At 52.1% G+C, this 19,270-nt stretch overlaps 4 protein-coding genes across 6 annotated transcripts in view; 3 read left to right on the forward strand and 1 right to left on the reverse strand.

Annotated features, from left to right (window-relative positions):
- The first annotated feature begins 6 nt into the window (after positions 1–6).
- Positions 7–2,898, forward strand: LOC113488514 (T-cell surface glycoprotein CD3 gamma chain-like). Its single transcript, XM_026863728.1, has 5 exons — positions 7–113; positions 1,047–1,259; positions 1,740–1,871; positions 2,288–2,331; positions 2,591–2,898. The coding sequence occupies exons 1-5, from the start codon at positions 41–43 to the stop codon at positions 2,651–2,653; spliced, it is 525 nt and encodes a 174-aa protein (XP_026719529.1). The 5' UTR covers positions 7–40; the 3' UTR covers positions 2,654–2,898.
- A 2,688-nt stretch (positions 2,899–5,586) lies between these two features.
- On the reverse strand, positions 5,587–14,091 carry CD3E (CD3e molecule). 3 transcript variants are annotated; one of them, XM_026863802.1, is made up of 8 exons: positions 13,979–14,091; positions 11,375–11,484; positions 9,910–9,930; positions 9,591–9,611; positions 8,884–9,081; positions 7,941–8,093; positions 7,374–7,420; positions 5,587–7,020 (listed from the first exon to the last, which is right to left on the reverse strand). In XM_026863802.1, exons 2-8 carry the CDS (start codon positions 11,421–11,423, stop codon positions 6,964–6,966), a joined length of 546 nt encoding a protein of 181 aa, XP_026719603.1. In that variant the 5' UTR covers positions 11,424–11,484; positions 13,979–14,091; the 3' UTR covers positions 5,587–6,963. The 3 variants fall into 3 exon arrangements, with proteins under 3 accessions (XP_026719603.1, XP_026719606.1, XP_026719607.1); XM_026863805.1 differs by lacking the exon at positions 13,979–14,091 and adding an exon at positions 11,617–11,647; XM_026863806.1 differs by lacking the exon at positions 13,979–14,091 and adding an exon at positions 11,602–11,647.
- On the forward strand, positions 13,940–19,264 carry LOC113488552 (myelin protein zero-like protein 2). Its single transcript, XM_026863801.1, has 6 exons — positions 13,940–14,271; positions 16,447–16,613; positions 16,919–17,129; positions 17,381–17,525; positions 17,981–18,068; positions 18,582–19,264. The coding sequence occupies exons 1-5, from the start codon at positions 14,217–14,219 to the stop codon at positions 18,039–18,041; spliced, it is 639 nt and encodes a 212-aa protein (XP_026719602.1). The 5' UTR covers positions 13,940–14,216; the 3' UTR covers positions 18,042–18,068; positions 18,582–19,264.
- Positions 18,765–19,270, forward strand: part of MPZL3 (myelin protein zero like 3) — a 6,702-nt gene continuing 6,196 nt past the window's right edge. The window contains exon 1 of the mRNA XM_026863598.1: positions 18,765–18,804. Within this exon, the coding sequence (XP_026719399.1) occupies positions 18,765–18,804 (40 nt within the window). The remainder of the gene's footprint in view (positions 18,805–19,270) is intronic.

Below are 19,270 nucleotides of genomic sequence, written 5' to 3' on the forward strand. Positions count from 1 at the left end.
CCCCTCCGAGCGCGGCAAAGGGCCGCTGCCGCTTTGCGCCATGTGGCCGGGAAGGGCCCCGCGGCCCTGGGCGCTCCTCGCCGGCCTGGCCCTGGCCAGCTGGGCCGTCCGAGGTAAGTCCTGGGCGAGCGGGCACCCCTGCGCCGGTGGGAGGCCGCCTGGGAAGCGGGACCCTGCGGCTCTCTGGGGTTTCCATCACCTCGACGTGAGGTTCACAGATGGTGATGGGGAGGAGGGAGCGAGTCCGAGCTGCGGTTCCCCAGGACGGGATCGCGCTGACGGCTCCGCTGCCCCGGACCGTTGCCGTGACCCGGAGCTGCGCGCGATGCTCCGCGCCTGGGTGAGGGCTCAGACCCGCCTGCAGTGACAGAGCTTCTGAACTTGGCCTTGGCAGCACCGTGGCGTTAGGCCAAAGCAGCCACGGGCTTTGTGCCCGGCACAGACACGCAGGCAGCAGGGGCTCTGTTCCAGACTCTGCCCCAGCACTCAGCAAACGAGACAGGGAATTTACTCTCCACGTGCAGGCTCTGAAGGTGATGCCTTCGGGCCAAGGAAGCGATTCTGTGTGGTTTTTTTGCTGCTTTTCACTGAAAATGTTTTTTACTGTTGGGTAAAAACCCAAATGGGTTTTTGCCCTCCCCCTTTTTGGGCTCAGCTCCTGTCCCCGCTGTTGGAAGCATTTCGCTTTCTGTTGAAACGTCTCTGGCTGCAGTTGCACTTCAGTATCTGCGATCGCTGTGCAGGACGAGGGGCACGCACGTACGGTCTGAACGGAGCCCAGGCAGACGCCTGATTCCAGTTAGTTCTCACTCTAAGGGAAGTTGGGTCTCTAGACTACCTAGAGCTGCGTTGATGTAACCACCAGTCAAACACTAGACTACTTGTCCTCTGGATAGTCTGTGTTTCCCGGAGCTTTTTGTCCCTCCTGCTGCTCAGGGGACGCTGCCTCCACTAACCATCTCTACAAGTGAGATCTCCGAGTTCTGCACCACCGTGAGGGTTGAGAACTCAGCCGTGAAGCTCTCTGCTCTGTTTTTTTCTTACAGGACAGAACATAGTTGTGAAAGAAGCCAGTGGGAAGGTGTTCCTGCAGTGTGGAACAGACAACCAAGGTCAAGTCACGTGGCTGAGAGATGGGAATATGGTAGGAAACACAACACAGCTGGACTTAGGTGCAGTTTACGATGATCCCAGAGGCATCTACACGTGTAGACCAGAACGTGGAAAGGAAAGCCCCGCTTTCCAGGTGTACTATCGAAGTAAGTGTTGCAAAACTGGTTTCTAGAGCTGGAACTGCTCAGAGTTTTCACCGAAGCAAATTTTTGAGGGAACTACTGATTTCCCAGGGTTTGAGGGTGATTCCACCGATTTGCAAAGTCGTGGCAGCCCCAGGGCTGGGTTGTCCTCGGGAGCAGCCGAGCTGCACGTTCCCCGGCATCTGGTGTCCCCGTGAGAGCTCCCCAGGCTCATTTAGTGCCATAACCTGGCACTCACACTGCCGCATTGCTGGCCACTCGCTGGCCCTGCTGTGGCCTGCCCTGAGCACCGGGGACACGTGGCAGCTCGTGCCCCCACCTTGGGTCACGCAGCAAGCCAGACTTAATCCCTGGTTTCTCTGGCCCTGGGACTGGAGCCTGCCTGGGCTGGGAGAGCTGTCTGAGCGCCTGGAGAAGGCGGCCATGGGGCAGGGTCCTGGTCATGGCCCTGCTCTCAGTGTCTGTGTCCTTTTGGGCTTCCAGTGTGCCAGAACTGCATCGAAGTGGACGCTCCCACCATCTCAGGGATCGTGATTGCAGATGTTGTCGCCACCGTCTTCCTGGCGGTTGCTGTGTATTGCATCACTGGCCAGGACAAGGGCCGCATGTCACGAGGTGAGGGGAGAGCTGGCTGCCCGCGGGCGGGGACGGGAAGTACCTGGGAATCTGTAGGAGCTGTGTGCACCCAGGGACTTTCCATCGCTGCCTGCAGAGCCCGGTCACCGCAGGCAGCCAGCACACAGCGTGTCTGGGGTAGGGATCCATGTGGGCGCTGTGTGTCCCCGTCCTGCCCCTAGCTCAGCTTCCCCGGAGAAGCCAGCGAAGGCACAAGGCCAACCAAAACATCATCCCAGGGACAGCAGCTGGTGGCACGGGGACATCTGAGGCCTCGCGGGGGGGTTTCCACCAAACCTCCCTGAGGAAGTAAAAGCAGAGGGATGAAACCAGCCGGCTGCTTGGGTTTGTTTGCAAATGTTCACCACCCTGCCTACAACTCCCCTGATCCCTGACCACCTTCTTTTTTCATTTAGCTTCTGACAGGCAGAACCTGATTGCCAACGAGCAGCTCTACCAGGTGAGTGTGTGTGTGTGCTGGGGGGCTGCTGGGGGCTGCTCGGTGCCTCAAAGCACTGAGCTGCGCTGGGGATCACTCCCTGCGGGGGCATTCACAGCCCCTCCTGCCTCTTTGGGGTTGTCAGGCTCTGGGGGCAGGGAGGGAAAGCTTGCCAAAAACTTGGCAAGGAGAGGGCTGGGCCAGCTTCTCCTGCACCCTCCCTCCCGGGGCTGGACAGACACAGCTGTAGCTCATCTCACGGTTTTTTTTTTCCTCTTAGCCCCTTGGTGAGCGGGAGGATGGACAGTACAGCCGGCTGACCCCTGCCAAGGCCCGCAAGTGAAGTGGGAAGATGCTGGGGCATGTGACTCCTTCGCACCGGGAGGGATTTTACAGCAAAGCCACCGCCAGTGCCCAGGCGCCCCGGTTCCCTGCCCTGGCACTGCCTTCCTGAGCTCACTGCTGGCAGAAGACACGCGGGTTTTTGCCGAGAAAGCCCTCCAGCTCCTTGCCAGGGTGGGCTGCTTGTAGCGCTCTGCTCTTGCCACGACCTCTTGCACTTTTGTATTCCTCATTAAAGACGAGCCGATCCCACAGCCTCGCTGCTCCATGGGTTGTGCTGAGGCCCGGGGAGCCTCGCAGTCGCCGGGTGCAACCTGCCTGGGTGCCCGCAGAGCCGTGAGGCTCCTGCCTGTCCCGCCAGGACACTGCGCTGCCAGCGCAGGCAGGCGCCCACGTCCGTGCCACCTCTGTGTGCCAGGACCTAAAGGACGTGGGGGTCCATTGCTGAAGGTGAGGATGGGGGACCTTGTGCAGGGAGGGGGCTGCCACCCCTGACGCTGGCAGAGCCTTTGTCTGGTTGAACTCCCCTTCCAAACGGGCAGCGGGGACACCAGGAGCCCAGCGACACTCGGCAGGGCCTGTGTCACCTCTGCAAAATGCCCACGTGCCTTGGTCCCCTGGACAGAGCTGGGGGGCTGGCAGGAAGGAGGCCAGGAGGACATTTCCTCTGCACGTGCAGGGCCTGGCATCTAATCGCAGTCTCCAAAGTGCAGAGGCTTGCCAGGACCCTGGCACCCAGCCGGCCTGCAGGTTGCCTCAGCACTTCAGGGAGCAAAGCAGCGAGCTGTGCTGGCGCCCCAGAAGAGCTCCTGGGGGCTGGGCCCAAAGAGGAGATGGGAACGTGGGAGACGACAAAAACTGCAGCCGAGACTGTGCAAAGCATGTGGCAGTGGTGAGGCAGCAAAGGCCGGAGGCAGCCGGCACCCCGCACCTCCGACGTTCTTGGGAGGCTCCCGCGCCCTCTGCCTCTGCAGCCCACTGGAGAGTGACTCGCCTTCGTGACCAGGCGTTGGCAGCCCCTCTTTCAGGCTCACTAGCCATCCCACGTGCTGAGGACAGGGCACAGTCGAGCTAACTTTCAGACCGTTTTCCAGCTCGACCACCTTCCCAGACACCGAGCAGTCCTTGGTCTCCCCACACCAACCCAGCTCCTCCGGGCAAGGTCCCCAGCTCTGAGCAGAAACAGGTAACGAGGTCTGACTGGCCAAAACGGGAGGCAGATAACAGACAGCATCAGCTCACAGTTAGAAACCAGGTCACCTGTCATGTGCCAGTTGCCCACAACTGTAGGTTGTTTTTTCCTGCTTTTCTAAGAATCTGGGTGGCAGCTTTGGAGAGCACCAGGCTGTGAATTGCCTTGTGACTCTGCTATAAAGTAAGCACCAAAAGAGTTAACACTCAGTAAAAACTGCCCTCAACTCTGTGACACGTTTGACCCAGCAAACAACCCAGAGGCTGTGCAGAGCTGTGGGTGCACCCCACGTGCCCTTACAGGAATCAGGGTGTGATCGGCCTTACGGATGGTGAACAAGAAAGGGACCTGCTTTCCTAGCGTGTCAGCTCTTTACGTGACATTTTGCTCTTCACAGGAGGAAAATAATACCGTAGTGGTTCTGCTGTCCTAACCTGTTCCAGTGAGGGGTGAGCCTGCTATGGCTGTTGCAGGTAGAATATGCCAATACCTGCAAAGCGATCCGGGTAGGACCTTGTAAAAAAGCGACCAGCAGCCTGCCCAGATCAGAGCACTTTGATCACCATCAGCTCTCGAAGCAGGGAGCCGAAGTGGGCAACCACACCCCGAGAGCAGGAGAAGCCCGGAGCAGAGTTGGGCGGGTGTGCTCTGCACATGGAAGGCACAGCATGGGCAGCATTGCCATCTGGTTTATTTGTGAGAGGCTCCTCAGCATCTCACCCTCGGGAGGACAAAGGTTTCTACAGCGCAGGTAAGCACGGAGCAGAGAGGGGTTGTCCCCCTGGACGGACACGGATCTCACTGCACTGAGGACAGCGGGGGAGAGCACTGGTTGGGGCAAACGCAGCCCCGTAAGTGGTGGCAGAAGCATCGGGGTGTAGGTTGAAGCAAACTGTAGACCTTGTACACGCAGACTGGTGGGAGTTTCTCACACCCCGTTCGCGGCAGCAGGCTGTACGGCTGGCCTGAGCCGGCATCCCCGGAGCAGTGATGTTTTGCAGAAGCTGAGAGCGTGGCCCGGAGTCTTTTTAGAGCTGCCAGGGGTTAGTGCTCTTTGTATCTTGCAATCTCCCTCCTACATGTTTAACGCCTCGTACGGTAAACCCAGCTGTGCTGCCTTTAAAACCACATCCTGCAGGGTAAGCACAGCAACCTGGAGCACAAAACTCGCTGGGTGTTCATCTCCCCACGCTGAAACTCGAGGGCTGAGCCACCCCCAGCCCCCATCACTGCTGCTGTTTCCTTTCTTCAGAACTGCTGCTCTGAAGAGCAACAGAAATGTGGCTTGCTCAGCCAGTGTTAGAGCAGAAATGTTCCCAGGCATCACAGCATCTTTTGGGCCTTTCTTAAGTTATGACCTGTCCCGTTGCTGCTGCTTTGGAAACCACAGCCTTTAACGTCAGGCAGATTTCAAATCCTTGTGTTGAGTGCACGGCACCCCAGCTGTTCCGCTTGGCCCCAGACAGCAGCCCCAGCCCCACTGCCCAGCTCCTGCCGACCCCTGCCCTGCTCTCGGGCCCCCCCGAAATACTCCTAGGCACAGCGATGTATTTCTGTACGTGGAGTTGTCCCCCAGGCCTGGCAGAGTCTCCCAAACCCCTCCCAGGCTGCTGCGAGGCGAGTCAACACAGGCCCACGGGAGCTCTCACTGTCTCGGACTAGTCCTGACCTGGGAACCCCCCTTAACAAAAACTGGTTTTCTCTAACAGAGACAAAAACAAGGGGAGAAATATTTTCCAATGCATACCTGGGGGTGCTGTTCCCATTTTATTAATATATTACAATTTTTAAATGTATATAAAAAAGTTAGAATAGATCTTCACCAGTGGCAAAGCAGCCCATCACCTTTGGCAGAACTCAAGTTACAGAGCTGAAATGAGGAGAGAAAGGGCAGCAGCAAAGGACAAATCGTAAGAATCTCTAAGAGCGATACCTCTGGAAAATGAAACTCCAGCAGCAAATGTGCTTGTACAGGCCTTAGGGTACAACAGACCCGACGAAATGTGTCCATCCTAGACTGCGCTGCAGCATACCAGCACAGAGGGATGTCTCCAAGATGAGGACAGCCTAGCAAAAGGGCTTGATGCTCTCTTGGATTTTGTAGATCCTGGGCTTTATCTCTGTGGCCCCAATGGATTAACTTCAATTCCAGCAAACAAGCTGTGGCAGAGCAGAGTGCTAGTCCTGGGGCTGAGCCAAAGGCTCTCGGTCCCAGGCTGGGAAACGTGAAAATCCCTGTTGTGTTGTCGCAGACTGTGAAGCTGATACTCATTGCTAAGTGGGGGTTCAAACCGTAGCTGAAATATCTAAGAGCCCCATATTTAATAGCAATAAAGATTTAAGCCAAGCACTTAAATTTCCTAAGAGAAGGCTTTCCGATGGCTTGGGAAGGTGCCAAACCCTCACGTGTCCCTGTTAGGATGTTCTGCCCAAGGTCTGAAACACAAAGGTCGCTGCATGCGCCGCGGTAGCAGCCCCACTCACTTCCCGCAGACGGGCTGGAGATGGCCAGGTCGGGCTGCATGCGCTGGTAGAAGTGCTTCTCATTCTTTTAAAGGAAAACTCTTCTTTGTGACTGAAGTATTTTAATTTAAAGCAGTAGCTTTTTTATGAAAATGTACCATTTTTATTTTTGATAGGCTGACCACCCCCGATCCTGGGCAGCAAAATGAAGAGGCCACGAGAGCAGGACAAGGTCAGAGGCCAGTAACGCCGAGAAGAGCCCACTCTTTGCCCACTAACTACCCAAGGAGGCGCAGAGAGCACGTGGAACCACTCAGGGCTGAAATTAAATGGGAGGGAAAACCAGAGCGTGCAAGTGGAGCAGAGAAGTGCGAGGGAACAGGAGGCCCATGGGTGAGGCTGCAGAGTCCTTTAATGAGAAGGAAAACGGCTCTTGCCAAGTGCTCGTTTGTTTCTTTTCCCTAATGTCAAATCGGAGGCTGAAGGAACACATCAGGGTGGGACAGCGGGTGGAAGCGGGGTGCCTGTCCTCTGTAGGCGCCTGGGTCACCCCAAAAGGCCTGGGCCTCGGCAGCCCTGCAGAGAACCCGCACCGAGCTGGGCACGAGCGCTCGGCCCCTCCGCTGCCGTGTTCCAGCCCGCCGGCCGTGGGGAGTTCAGAAGCCCCTGGTCTCCAGCCCCGCATACACTTCCCGCTGGCCTTTCCGGATGGGCTGTGGGAACAGCAGGGATGTTATCTCGGGAATCCTTATTAGCGCACCCTCAAACCCCGCCAGGGTGCCAGTCCCCACGTGATGTGGGGAAAACCACCACAGAGAGAGCAGGCGCAGCGCTGTGCTGGCAGATGCACAGGGCTCAGGAAGCTGCAGTTCTGCTCCCCACTCCCTGTGGCAGCACCAGAAGGGGCTCCACCCGCACCACCTTTTTCCTCTGCTCCTGGGAAAGCTTGGAGATTGACTGGACACTTCCCCAAAGGAGCAATTTGGATAAATGCTACAGATTCCCAGCTCTGGCCATCCCTCCCCAGCCAGCAACAAGAGATGGAAAAAATGCAGGTACTCCATACCTCATAGTCGGGGTTTGGAACAGGGGGAGGACGCTGCATCTTCTGACCTGCAACAGCGGCAAAGAGAGGTCATCCTTGGTGATAATTCACACAACACAGCACGAGGGACTTTCACATTTTTAACCCAGGAGCCCCACTGCTGGACCGACTGGGTCACCAAACCGTGACCGCAGAAGCCAGAAATTAAAATTTATAGTTTTAATAACACCGCGATTTCTAATCACATGGTCCATGCGTGGGCCTAATTCTTGGTCTTTTATTGCCTGAGACTGCAGCTGAGTGGGCCGGGGCCGGGCTGGGTTTGCAGCTACACTTGCCAAGGGGAGCATCCACCACACGGGCTTTGCTGCGGCACAGACCCAGCGCTGCGGCCCTATGGGCAGGAAGCCTGGGACACCACAGGGCATATAAGAAGGCAGCCCAGAGCCACAGAAGCAGCAAGCGGGAGTGTTGTTTGGCAAGATCTGGGAGATCTAGGGGGAAGAGAGGGTGCTCGACAGGGGAAGGTGCTTCATTTAGCGCTTAGCAGACATCGTGGAGAGCAGAGACGCCTGAAACGGCTCTTACCTCGTGGCCGACTGCCAGCACTAGCGCTCGCTCTCCCCTTCCTGTCTTTGCTGAAGTAATAGACCAGAATCAGCACCCCGAAGGTGATGAGGAGATCCGCGGTGATGATCCCCGTCACTGCCAAGGCATCCAGCTCCTCACAGTTCGCACACACTGCCAGGAGGAGAGACGAAGGCGCTCGGAGACAGGCAGCCCTCCTTTCCAGCAAGGAAAGGCCACCTCACCCCCCTGGCAGCGCCAGCAGAAAAGATGCACTGCTGGGTGGGAAGGAGGAAGGAGCAGCCAAAAGGGAAGGGGAGAGCAGAGGCCATTCTGTCCGCCCTGCCGTCTGGGTCTGCAAACAGACGCGGCCAGGGGGCTGGCCCGTGTGTAACCTCCCTCACTACCCTCTGTTGTCTGCACGGCATGAGCCTGAGGGTGCAAAACGTCTCCTAGATCATTGCCCCCCCACCACCTACGCTGGAGTCTTAAGTCCTTAATGCAGAGCAGCTGCCCAAATTTCAAATGGCTCAGAGACTTAAATCACTCTGTCAGGGTGGGGCTCAACTCCTCCTCCTCGATGGGTTTCAGAAACCAGGCGGTGTGCTCCAGGTGGGAGGTTTCCACTCCGCAAGGCAAGAAGTGCCTCTGGGAGACATCCCTCTTGCCCTGTATCATGGCCGAAGTGGCATAAAAAAAGATCGTGCACTGTACACGTGGGAACCACTGACATGCCACCAGCTTGGGGACAGCGGAAGGGAAAGGCATAGAGCGCAGGGAGATTCCTTTTGCCAAACGTGCGCTCTTGGATGCTTTTTCTGCCCACGCAAAGCAGGAAGGGCCTCGGCAGACCCACGTTCACTCAGCCCAGCAGCGCTAAAAATCAGGTCTCAGCTCCTAACGTCTGTCACTGGGGTGTGCAGCCCTTACCTCTAGCCCGCAGATGGAGTGCGTTTTCGCTCACCTCTGGCATGCAGGTGCATTGCGTACTTCTGACCACCTGACGAACAGCTCACGACGGCAGGAGAGCTGTCGTGATTCTCTATAACATACTTCCTCTCGTCACTGGTGAGTTTATCACCTCTGAACTCCCACAATATGTTGCCTTCGGTCAAGGGACATGTGATTGTCACCGTGGTTCCGGAAATCTCCACCAGGAATTCTTCATGGGAAGATGGGCCGAGGAAAGGGGGAACCAGCGTTACAAACAGCTCCTGAGGCGCCTTCCCTGCCTGGCCGGGTCCCACCATGACAGTTTGGCTCTGCCAAACCTTTCACTTCGTGGTGTAAACTCCCTGTGTATGTGTCTTCTGCCCGCATGTTTTCCTTTAGGTTTTTTTACGCTGATACTTTGCAACGCTAACCAGTATCACACCACCATCACAGTGTTGGACTCCGTGTCAGAGAGCCTGCCCACCTGCCCTTCACCGTTCTGCTTATCCCTCTGCTTGCTGGTCTCTGCAAACGGCCAGCTAACACTAATTAGGGGCAACTCCTAGCTGATTTTTCTGATTGGTGATGACAGCTGCAACTAATAAACAGGAAATTTTTTCCTTCTAAAATACCACTTGAACTCAAACACTTCTATTTGCCTTTTAGTCCTCACCTGTGAGGCATCTGCAGTCTTTATATCCTGCTAAATAGTTAAGAGCGCTAGTAAAATACACTTACCCTTCTGTGCTTCGATATCATCTGCAAAGGGGAGAATAATAAATGTTAGCAATTCAGCCTGCTATTACCTTACGGCTTGTTGCTGATGGGAAATACCCAACTCTGCTTGGGGATTGCTAGCGCTAACCAGGGACAATTTATGACATCTAGATTTTCCAATCAGTGAGATCAGTAACAGTTAATGAACAGGGAATTTTTCCTCTCCTGCAACATTTGCAAAATTCACATATTTCTGTTTGACCTTTAGTCCTCACTTGTGAGGCATAGTTGCTCTTTTTATCATACTAAATAGTTAAGAAGGCTGGTAAAATACACTTACCCTGCTGAGCTGCGGTTCCAACTGCAAAAGAAAGAAAAGTAAGTGTTAAGTAATTTAGCTGCTGCTACCAGACGCCTTTCCTACTTCAAGGATGTCCCTTCTGAACTCGGCTGCTTGAGAGAGACGTTTATACTCCTGTGTTTGTGCCAAAGGCTTTAGAAGCGTTCTGTTAGCTGAGACAGGATGTTGCTTTGAAATGAAGTCTTTGCCCCTGGAAGCCATTTTTAACACGGACTAATGCAGAATGGAAATCGAACAATTTTCTGACCCAGTTTAGAAAAAAAGGTTGTTGCAAGCTGTACGCCCAACTTATCATTGCTTTATTATCATGGACCAAAGACTGCTGGAGAATCACGCTTGGTTTCTGCAGAAGGAAACTGTCCTCTGCAACAGTGTACTCGTTGGAGGGTTGGACCCCGATGCTCGATTTAACGCTGTAAAGCAGTTTATCTGTGTGATTTGTCTCTCTTGGTAGGAAACAAGTAGCTCCACTGAAGCCTCTGCAGGTGGACTATTACAGAAACAGTTTTTTAGGAGGTCTGAATCAGACTTGTGATTTGCTTTACAGACATTTGTCGATAAAAAGTAACATAGGTAAAGAAAGGAATTACCTGTATTCATGTGTTCAGTGCTATTGTCTCATCCCAGATAATGCTTTACAGTAAGAGTTGCTTATAACAAAACTGTAAATCTGAAATTCCACAGGGATAGGACTTGGCTGGAGAGAACGTGATCTGCTGCTTTATTCCTTATATAAGATCAATTTGAAAAAAGAAGAGGCTATTGCTGAACCAAATGTTTTCAATCTTCTCAAAGAATAGTATTTGCAGCACATTGGCAGAGTAGCTGTGGTCTTATTGGAGTATCTTTTAATTACCTTTCAAATTTATCTCTCGTAGTTATCAGCTTTTTCATAGTCTTTACAGATACTCTGCACTTTATCATAAACCAGATTTCTAAATGCTGGTCAGTTCACACTCTGGTAATGTGGAAATTGCTAACACTCCTGTGATAGTACAGTGAATCTGAAGTTATGCACCCACGATCACAAAACAGTTCAAGGAAAGTGTGGGAATAAAGCGTAAAAATAAAATTAAACCCACAGAACCTTACAGTTCGCACTGCTGCAGGAAACGGTGAGTGCGTCAGGCTCCAACCCTGCTGTTTGAAGTTTGGAGACCAGCTGTCTTAGTGACTCAGCCCGGGAGCAAAAATTCACCAGGGACCTCCGGTTCTTTTCTCCAGCTCCAGAGGATGGGATTCCCATTTCTCCGTCCCTGCAGCCTGCACTCAGGGGAACGCTTCCCCCGGAATGCCACAGCTCCGTGGGCCCCGTGCACGCCAGCCGCAGAGGATGAGGCGGCCGGCACTCTGCAAACCCAGTCGCCCGCCCTGTGCCTCCCCCCTGCAGCCCCTGGGCACCCCGCTTTGGGTCCCCCCGGGGCTCCTGGCCAGCAGAACTCACCCCCACAGAGCAGGAGTCCCAGGAGAGGCAAGGCTCGCTCCAGCCTCATCCTCGTCTTCCTCCTCCTCTCACTCTTCTCTCTCACATCAGACTGGCATCGGCGAGGCCGCCTGCGAGGGAGGAAAGGACACGCTGGCTGTTCACGTTGTCGCTTACAAGAAAGAGGCCCAAGATTTTTTCCTAGAATCGTGTTCGTCAACGAACTGAGCCATGCTGGGGAGACTCACTGTTTCCAGCGATACCTGCGAGCAGCCAAGACGCGGAACACGTGTGATAAAACACGTCCGACACGTGTGTGACGCGGAACACGTGTGAGCCCGTGCCAGGAAGCGCAGAGGCTCAAACGTCTTCACGGGGCGTCACTGACAGCAAGGGGTGGCTGCTCTGCCCCGGCCCGGCCCAAGCCTCGCAGACCTGTTGTAGCTTCCCCGGGAGCAGCAGGAGAGAGAACCGAGCCGGGAGTAGATTTGCCATCGGGACCTTTCTCACAACTTCTCGAAGCTGGGGTTTCTCAAGTTCAAACTACGGCAAGCACCTGAACCTCGGAGGGAACAAACAAAGGGAGCAGAAACACGACAAGAACACCTGGAGACACTGTACAGCAGCAGAAATGAGCCTGTGAGTTCCATGCTGTAAAACCGGGGGGTTTTAGTCACCGATGATGCAATCTGGACTCTACTTTTGTTATTTCGCCCTGACACAACCTCTTCATTCCTGCTGCCTCTTCAGAAGTGGCATGTGCCAGTCGGACACACCGAGGGCGAGGGCAAGCAGTGCCTAAGCACAGCAGGATGCACCTGCCTTCTTGCCCCTTCCACCGTCCCGTGCCGTGGCTAAGCACAATCTTGCGGGCTCCTATTTCATTTATCGAGGTGCTCTCCTTAGCTGTCAGACCTCTCTTTTACTCATTTCTGTTTCAAAATGAAAAATGAGAGCATTTATGTTACTAATGAGGGTGTCAGGGACACGGCCTTCTCTTTAGAGTCAACCTATTTTGAAACAAGATATTGCAGGTTAGTAAAAGTCTCCAGTTAAAGCTCAGAACAGACCCTCGCCCCAGTCCCGTGCGTTGCACACGTGTGGTCTTCTGTGGGAGCCGGTAGCGTCGCTACATGGTCAGAGCGGCCAAAGGGCCTTACAGCAAGGAACACACGTGTCCTGCTGGACTCTGCGCGGGCTGCCGGAGGATAAGAAGTTGCCGCTCTGAAGAAAGACAAATTTTAGGAGGTGGCAGAAAAACAGGTGTTGAGCACTGCCTTACAAATCCTTGAAATAAAATTGGAGAAGGCAAAAGTATCCTGTTTGCAAAACAAACAAATAAAAAACCCCAGCCTGGTAAATATTGATGGTGGCAATGAAAGAAACGGAGATGATGTTTTGGAATAGTAACTGAGGGGAAATGTGGGGAGATGCAGTGATGAAGGGTTAACAGAGGGCAAAGTTATTCCTGTGAAAAGAGAGATATCTGACAGAGCAAACAGCAGAGACAAGATTCTCTGTGCCGCTCTGTGGAGAATCCATGAGACTGATGGCCTCAGTGCTTTTTGACCTTGCCAGATTTTTACCTTGGAGTTTAGAAGTTAAAAAGAAATTCAGCACTCTTCAGAAATTGCCACAAGGATGTTACAACAGCAAACGGGAGCAGAGACATCCACACAGGTGCTCATTAGCAGGAAGCCTGACAGTCCCACTGCTGTCCTCTGTCCACCAAACCGGTGTCCTGGCCGGTTCTAACATCTCTCAGTGTGTCCCAGGTGATCCAAACCCTCCCAACGGGAGCCCACACTGCTGCACAGCCCGCGTGCCCTCCCTCCACTCCTCAGCTCCGAGCTCACGGGAGCCCTTTAAAACACCCAGAGATTCGGGCGTCCTCCCCGTCCCTGCCTTCGCAGCACCGCAAGAAAAATTAACATTAGTCACAACGAAAGCTTATAACCTGGGATGACTTCTTGGAACTAGACCAGGACCAGACACAAACACAGCCACAGCCAGCTGCAGATTCTGGTGTTAAAGTGATTTATGGTCTCCAAACGCAAACTTCCTTGTTTTGCCAACACACACGCACAACTCGGTTTCATGCTCTCACAACGTGCCACCAGGAAAATATTTGGTGTCGCACTGAGCTTTGCGCTGCTTCTTAAGCGCCGTGGGGTTTCCCCAGCTGGGCCTGGACTACAGCCAAGCTGGACTCATCTCCCGTGTAACTGCCGTTTGTCTTTTCCAAGAACCTTCCAAGCACCAGCCGATGCAGTCCCCCAGTTCTTCAGCGGGGTGGCTGCAGCCAAGTCACATTACGGTGATCACTTCACTGTACCGTAGGTATCCGTGTCTCACTAGGACGTCTCCATCCTCTGGATGTGTGCCCGCACAGCTTCCAGACTGGCTGTCCTGCGTGGCTTTTTTTTCGGATCTTTTGCAGGGTGTTGCCAAACAAATGGCCCTCCTTGCTTCAGGCTATCTATAAACACCTTCAGGCAAAGTTTCTTTTAGGAGCAAAATTACCTCCCACAAAGAGGGGAGTGGTTTCAAGTGGAATCTGGGAGGAGGGATGATTGCAACACAAAAGAGCAAAGGAATATGGGAAGCAGAAGAAATTAATCTTACCTTGAAAACCTCCCTGGTTTACCCACTGAGCTGCGCTGGCCCCACCTTACCTGTCGGTGCTCCCTGACTCAAGCAGGAAGAACTCGCATTGATTCGCAGGCCAAGCTGCGAGACAGAATCAGCTCTACTGTGCTGGGAAGGCTTCGTGAGACTCCTCTTTCACCCGGTTAGCGAGAACCTGAAACAAATTTCTCTTTCGAGCCCTGCTCAACCGGCGGCGGACGGACCCGCCTTCCCGATGCAGGGCCCCGACGTGCTGGGCGCTGTGCTCCTCCTCGGGGTCCAGCTCCGAGGTAAGGGAACCGGGCACTGCCTGCCCTCAGTTGCCATCTTGACTTTCCTCTTCTAATCCCTTAATTACCGTCCTCATTAAGGCAGTGACTTTATTTATAGGAGTCTCGGATACTTGTTGTGGACGGTTGCTGCGATTCTTTCAGTCCGGGCTTTGCTGCAAGTCAGACGGATTGATTGAATTTCTCCGACAAACAGGTTTAGGTGTGTCCAAGCGGAGGAAGAACACTGATCTCATTCTGAGCTCTGGTTACGCTTCTTTTCCTCTCCTGCCAGGAATCTGGACTTTACTCCTAGATAGTTTTTTCACTATCTTTGTTGCCAGACAATCGGAGATTGTTAAGCGGCTCCGGGTTTAGATCCTTCACACGGCAACGATTCCAGGCTGACAATAAGCTCACTTGAATCCTCAGTGGGTTACATCAATAGAGCTGGAATCCAAGAACACCGCGGCCTCCTTTCCCAATACATCAGCACATGGCCACACTCGGTAATCTGTCCTGAAAAAAAAAAGTATTTTACACTTATTTCCCACAGTTGTTCTTTTAAAGGAGTTTAAAAGATTTGACACTTTGGATGAGAAACGTGATTTCTGTCCGTGAAGTTTCTGAAATGTGAACACCTTCAATGATTTGGCATTTGAAATATTTTCTCATTTGAGAAAATAAATTATATGGCAAGGAATTCTCTGATTATAAATTATTTTCAAATACAGGAAATGTATTGATTGTTATAACGCCGTATTTTACAGCTCCAGATGAGATTTTTTATTTTTTTATTTTTATTCTTGCATCTCAGTGGGATGAGTTAACTCATCTTCCTACAGTGAAAGGAAATTATTAACATTTTCTTTTTCTGCTGGGTTAGTTTGACCAGCGAGGAAAGGAAAATAATGGGAGCACATGACCAGGAACAGGGAAGACTGTCCCTTTCAGCAGCAGCAAGATTTTGGGCTCAGCACTGCCGTTTTGCAGAAACTAACCCACTACCTCGGAGAGCTAAAGCAGTCAGGCAAGCAACACAGTGATTGCAGGGAAAAAAAAAAAGCAAGAATTTAAGAGCACCACCGTCTTGGTAGCACCAACCCGCCAGAACAATTGAACGCTGTCTGGAATGGCAGGGCTAGCCAGAGGACAACTGGGGCTCAAGCGTGAGCATCATCCTCACCAGCAACCCTTCGGGTTTCCTATTTTTCACTTTTCTTCTTTCTGTGCCTTCATGCTTGCTCTCTTGCTGATTGTCTCTCTCTCAGGGTAGCAGCAAGTTAGCGGTGTAACTTATTTTTAAAGCGGCAGCTGTGGTGGTTTGGTTCACAGAGGATGTTTCTTTGGCAAACAAATGATTACAGTTTTACCTTGAGGATTTCCTGCGGAGTTCCTCAACCTGACTATATTTGACGGTAGCTGTCTAGCTGGGCTGTTAACCTTGTTGCAGACACTTCTTGTATCAGCAGGAGCAGTTTTCCTCACGGTGTGCGTGACACTCAGGCTTATAACACAAGATGTATATAAAGGAAGGCTCTAGCATGGGCAATAGCGATTGTTTATTGAGGTTCAGCAGTCCTACTTGAAAGGGCAGGACTGCTTTTCTGAAGAAATCTGCTTGGGGAATTGAGTGCAGTAGAGTGTAGTCACTTGTGAAAATGTGACCAGGACAAGCACGTGAAAAGTTATATGGCATCTTGAGTGCCAGTCAGGAGCAAGTGTGTATTTAAGGAGGGGCTGCATCTACAACAGCATTGCAGCTCCTAGATGTCGTTTGCTCGTGGCTGAAGGGAGACATTTCCCCCCCCCAAGACAAAGTCTGTTGTCTCTATAGGCAAGTCCTTGCAGTGGTCCTTTCTCAGATCTGTAAACATTTAACTGCTCAGCCACAAAACCACAAAGCAAGCACTGTACCGGGAGTTCAGATCAATGCAAACTCCTTTGAAACCAGCAGTGTGCAGCTTGCACATCCACTGACAGCATCTGTGAAGCACGAGGGATCTCTTGGATTCTGGATACCCAGGACCAGCCCCCTCAGTAATTCCAACTCTCGGCTTGTGACTGTGGCTTGAACACTGACAGGGATAGATAAGGCAGGCTCCTGCATAGACTAAATGCAGATAAGGAGAAGTGATGAGCTTACTCCTAGACAGTAGTTTTCTTGACCTCTAACCCCTGCTGTTTTCCCTGCAGCACTGTGGCCTGTGGCAGCCGTGGAAGTTCACACTTCCAGGGAGGTGGATGCTGTGAACGGCACTAACCTGCGGTTAAAATGCACCTTTTCCAGCAGCAGCCCTATTAGCCAGCACCTATCAGTGACTTGGAACTTCCAGCCCGAGGACCTGAGCTCTCATGAGCCGGTGAGTGAGACCTTCACGCTCTATTTCACTGATGCACGCTTGCCCAAACAAACCAGTCCCAAGGTCCAGCACTGGGTAAGCCCAGTGACTGCAGAAATTCCGGGTGTGGGTACGGGCACAGCTGAAATGCACGAGGCACCGTCTTTTGAAATGGCCTCCGAGTTCATCTGAGAGCGACCGGGCCAACACAGCCCTCCCCAGCTTAGGCCACGTGCCTCAGCTGGTGCCACTCCACTTTCACACGCTGCTGCTATCACACCGACTGTCCAGCATGTGGGAATGACAGCTTCCTCTCTTTCTTGTAGGTATTTTATTATCTGAAGGAGCCCTACAAGCTGTCTGCTGGACGGTTTAAAGAGCGAGTCACCTGGGATGGGAATATTGAGCGTAATGATGTTTCCATCGTTATCTGGAATTTGCAGCCCACTGACAATGGGACGTTCACCTGCCAGGTGAAGAACCCACCAGATGTTGATGGCACAATTGGTGAAGTGCGACTCAGAGTTGTGCAGAAAGGTGAGAGGCCGAGAACCCCACCAGAGGTCATGGGAATTTAGCCAGTGTGAAGCATTGGCAGGTCTTCCTCCACATTTGGGAAAATACATGGAAGAAAAGGGATTATAAAGAGAAAGCACGAGGGTTGTTAATGGATACAAGTGAAAAAGGAGCCTGAGGAAAGGTTATGTTCACGGGTACAGGTTCCCAGCCTCATACCAAGAGGCTTCTGTGTGCCCCTCTTATTCATTTATCTGTTTCTCTCCATGCAGTGCATTTTTCAGAAATCCATTTCCTGGCAGTGGCCATTGGGTCTGCTTGTGTTCTGATGATCATTGTGGTGACAGTTGTGATTATCTGTCGACACCATCGGAAGAAAGTGCAAGCGAAGAGGATCGAGGTGGCAGACGCTGAACTGTAAGGACAGAAGGAGAGAGAGCAAGGCTTCTGGGAAAGCTTGTCAAATGGGTCTTTGTAGCTATTCTGAATCATTGGCTTGGACCCTGCACCAAGCGTCTGCAATGCAAAACTGCCAGCGCAATTAGCAGTAATTGGCTGCTTACTTGCAGTCAGAACAGAGCCGCGGGATGAACACGCTTTGGAGTCCTCGTTTTGCTCTTGCCCTTTGCAGTGGCTCCTCACTCAGAGAAGGATCCAGCTGTTGTGGTGGTAGTTGGCAGATGATCACTCTGTTCTTTTCTCCCTGAACCTGACACTGTGGTTGCCATGCATGTAGCACGCTTATTCTCATATAACTTCTTTTTATATGTTATGTATGTTAGATGTAACTCAGAAGGTGACTCTGCTGCTCAGAATATCTGATGCTGATTTGTGGGGTTTTTTTCTTTTTTTTTTTTTCTTTATTGTAACAGCAGAGAAAAGGAGAATCTGAAGATTAGAGAAGAAAAGGAAGCCAGTTCATTAGAAAACTAGAGGTCTTCAATGGTCTATACAATGCAGGTATCCATTCAGACATTCTCTAATTACTGCAGACTTTCCAAGACAGTTTTACTTAGGTATTTCATTTCTATGGCCATGGTAGCTGCAGATGGAAACAACTGAGACCAGAGTCACACTTGGCTCTCGCAGAGCCTTCGGACAGACTGCCAACTGAACAGGCAGTGGAGACAGAGCTGCCTCTTAACTGTAGACGAGAATTCTCCACCCTTGTGTTGAGAATCATTGGTAGGAAAGGCATTGTTGCTGCTTTCTGTGACACGCCTGCTCTGTGGATAGAGGAATGAATTCACTTCCTTTCACCAGTTTTGAATCTGCTTTTTGATGCATTATTGTTTTAAAATTGCTACAGAAAGACTGAAACTGTTTCCAGATTTGCTGGCTTTGCTGAAATGTTTCAGCGTAATTTTCACTCGCTCAATTTCTGAGGTCAGGAGTTGCCTCTGCTGTTTGTGTTTTCAACAATAATTCTGAGTAATTAATCTGGTTTGTTTTTCTTACAATCTTTCTTCTTAGGTACTTCTAAAGCAGATGGTGAAAGCTTGTAATTTTGTATGTTAAAACAAAGCTGAATTACAGACGCCTCATGCTGTGAGCGTGGTATCCCTGCTCAACCTGAAATTCTTGCAAGGAAAGAGGATGACATTAGCATAAATTGTGTATTTCCTTCACTGAAGCAAAGCAGGAGGATCTTGCCCCATGAACAAGGAACTTGCCTTAATCTTCACACCTGCCGAATGTGAAGAAGCTGCTCTGAAGATGAAAAAATGCCAAGAGACTTGAACAAAACGCAAAGATAGCTGACTGAAGAGAGATACTCAAAGTGTCTTGAGCAGATGCACTCTTGCACCTTAAAAGCCACAAGGTGCATATGTGCTGCCGTATTTTTCCTCCCTCAAACTCCCCTTTGACATCACGAAAAGGAAGCCTGACTATGTGGGGATCAGAGGAGCAGCTGGTCGCTACAACGTACTTTTTATCTCCTGGCTACTTTAGATGGGAACTGTAACAGTTGGGGAATGGATGCTGTTTCTTATTAGGGAAAATTTACCCGTAGGTGTGTTTTTCATAGTGATCTCTTGCACCTTTGGTAGGCTTTGTAACCACGGTAGCTGAGGACACGGCCTCCTGTCCCCTCCTTTCCCCTCCCGCTCTGCCCGCGCGTCCCGGCGCTGCTGCCCTTGCCCCTCGGCTCCCCAGCCCCG

This window comes from Athene cunicularia (genome assembly GCF_003259725.1).
Source record: "Athene cunicularia isolate RWA chromosome 24 unlocalized genomic scaffold, athCun1 chr24_part1, whole genome shotgun sequence".
In the NCBI taxonomy this organism is placed as follows: Eukaryota; Metazoa; Chordata; class Aves; order Strigiformes; family Strigidae; genus Athene; species Athene cunicularia.

What these genes read in the sequence shown, in the direction of transcription:
- CD3E (XM_026863802.1), bottom strand. Translation starts at nt 11,423, where the DNA reads ATGAGGCTGGAGCGAGCCTTGCCTCTCCTGGGACTCCTGCTCTGTGGG. An exon ending in TGGAACCGCAGCTCAGCAGG is followed by an intron (nt 9,612 to 9,909) that starts GTAAGTGTATTT and finishes TCCCCTTTGCAG; the next exon opens with ATGATATCGAAGCACAGAAG. An exon ending in TTCCAAACCCCGACTATGAG is followed by an intron (nt 7,021 to 7,373) that starts GTATGGAGTACC and finishes CTGTTCCCACAG; the next exon opens with CCCATCCGGAAAGGCCAGCG.
- LOC113488552 (XM_026863801.1), top strand. Translation starts at nt 14,217, where the DNA reads ATGCAGGGCCCCGACGTGCTGGGCGCTGTGCTCCTCCTCGGGGTCCAG. An exon ending in CCTCGGGGTCCAGCTCCGAG is followed by an intron (nt 14,272 to 16,446) that starts GTAAGGGAACCG and finishes TTTTCCCTGCAG; the next exon opens with CACTGTGGCCTGTGGCAGCC. An exon ending in ACTCAGAGTTGTGCAGAAAG is followed by an intron (nt 17,130 to 17,380) that starts GTGAGAGGCCGA and finishes CTCTCCATGCAG; the next exon opens with TGCATTTTTCAGAAATCCAT.
- LOC113488514 (XM_026863728.1), top strand. Translation starts at nt 41, where the DNA reads ATGTGGCCGGGAAGGGCCCCGCGGCCCTGGGCGCTCCTCGCCGGCCTG. An exon ending in GGCCAGCTGGGCCGTCCGAG is followed by an intron (nt 114 to 1,046) that starts GTAAGTCCTGGG and finishes TTTTTCTTACAG; the next exon opens with GACAGAACATAGTTGTGAAA. An exon ending in CAAGGGCCGCATGTCACGAG is followed by an intron (nt 1,872 to 2,287) that starts GTGAGGGGAGAG and finishes TTTTTCATTTAG; the next exon opens with CTTCTGACAGGCAGAACCTG.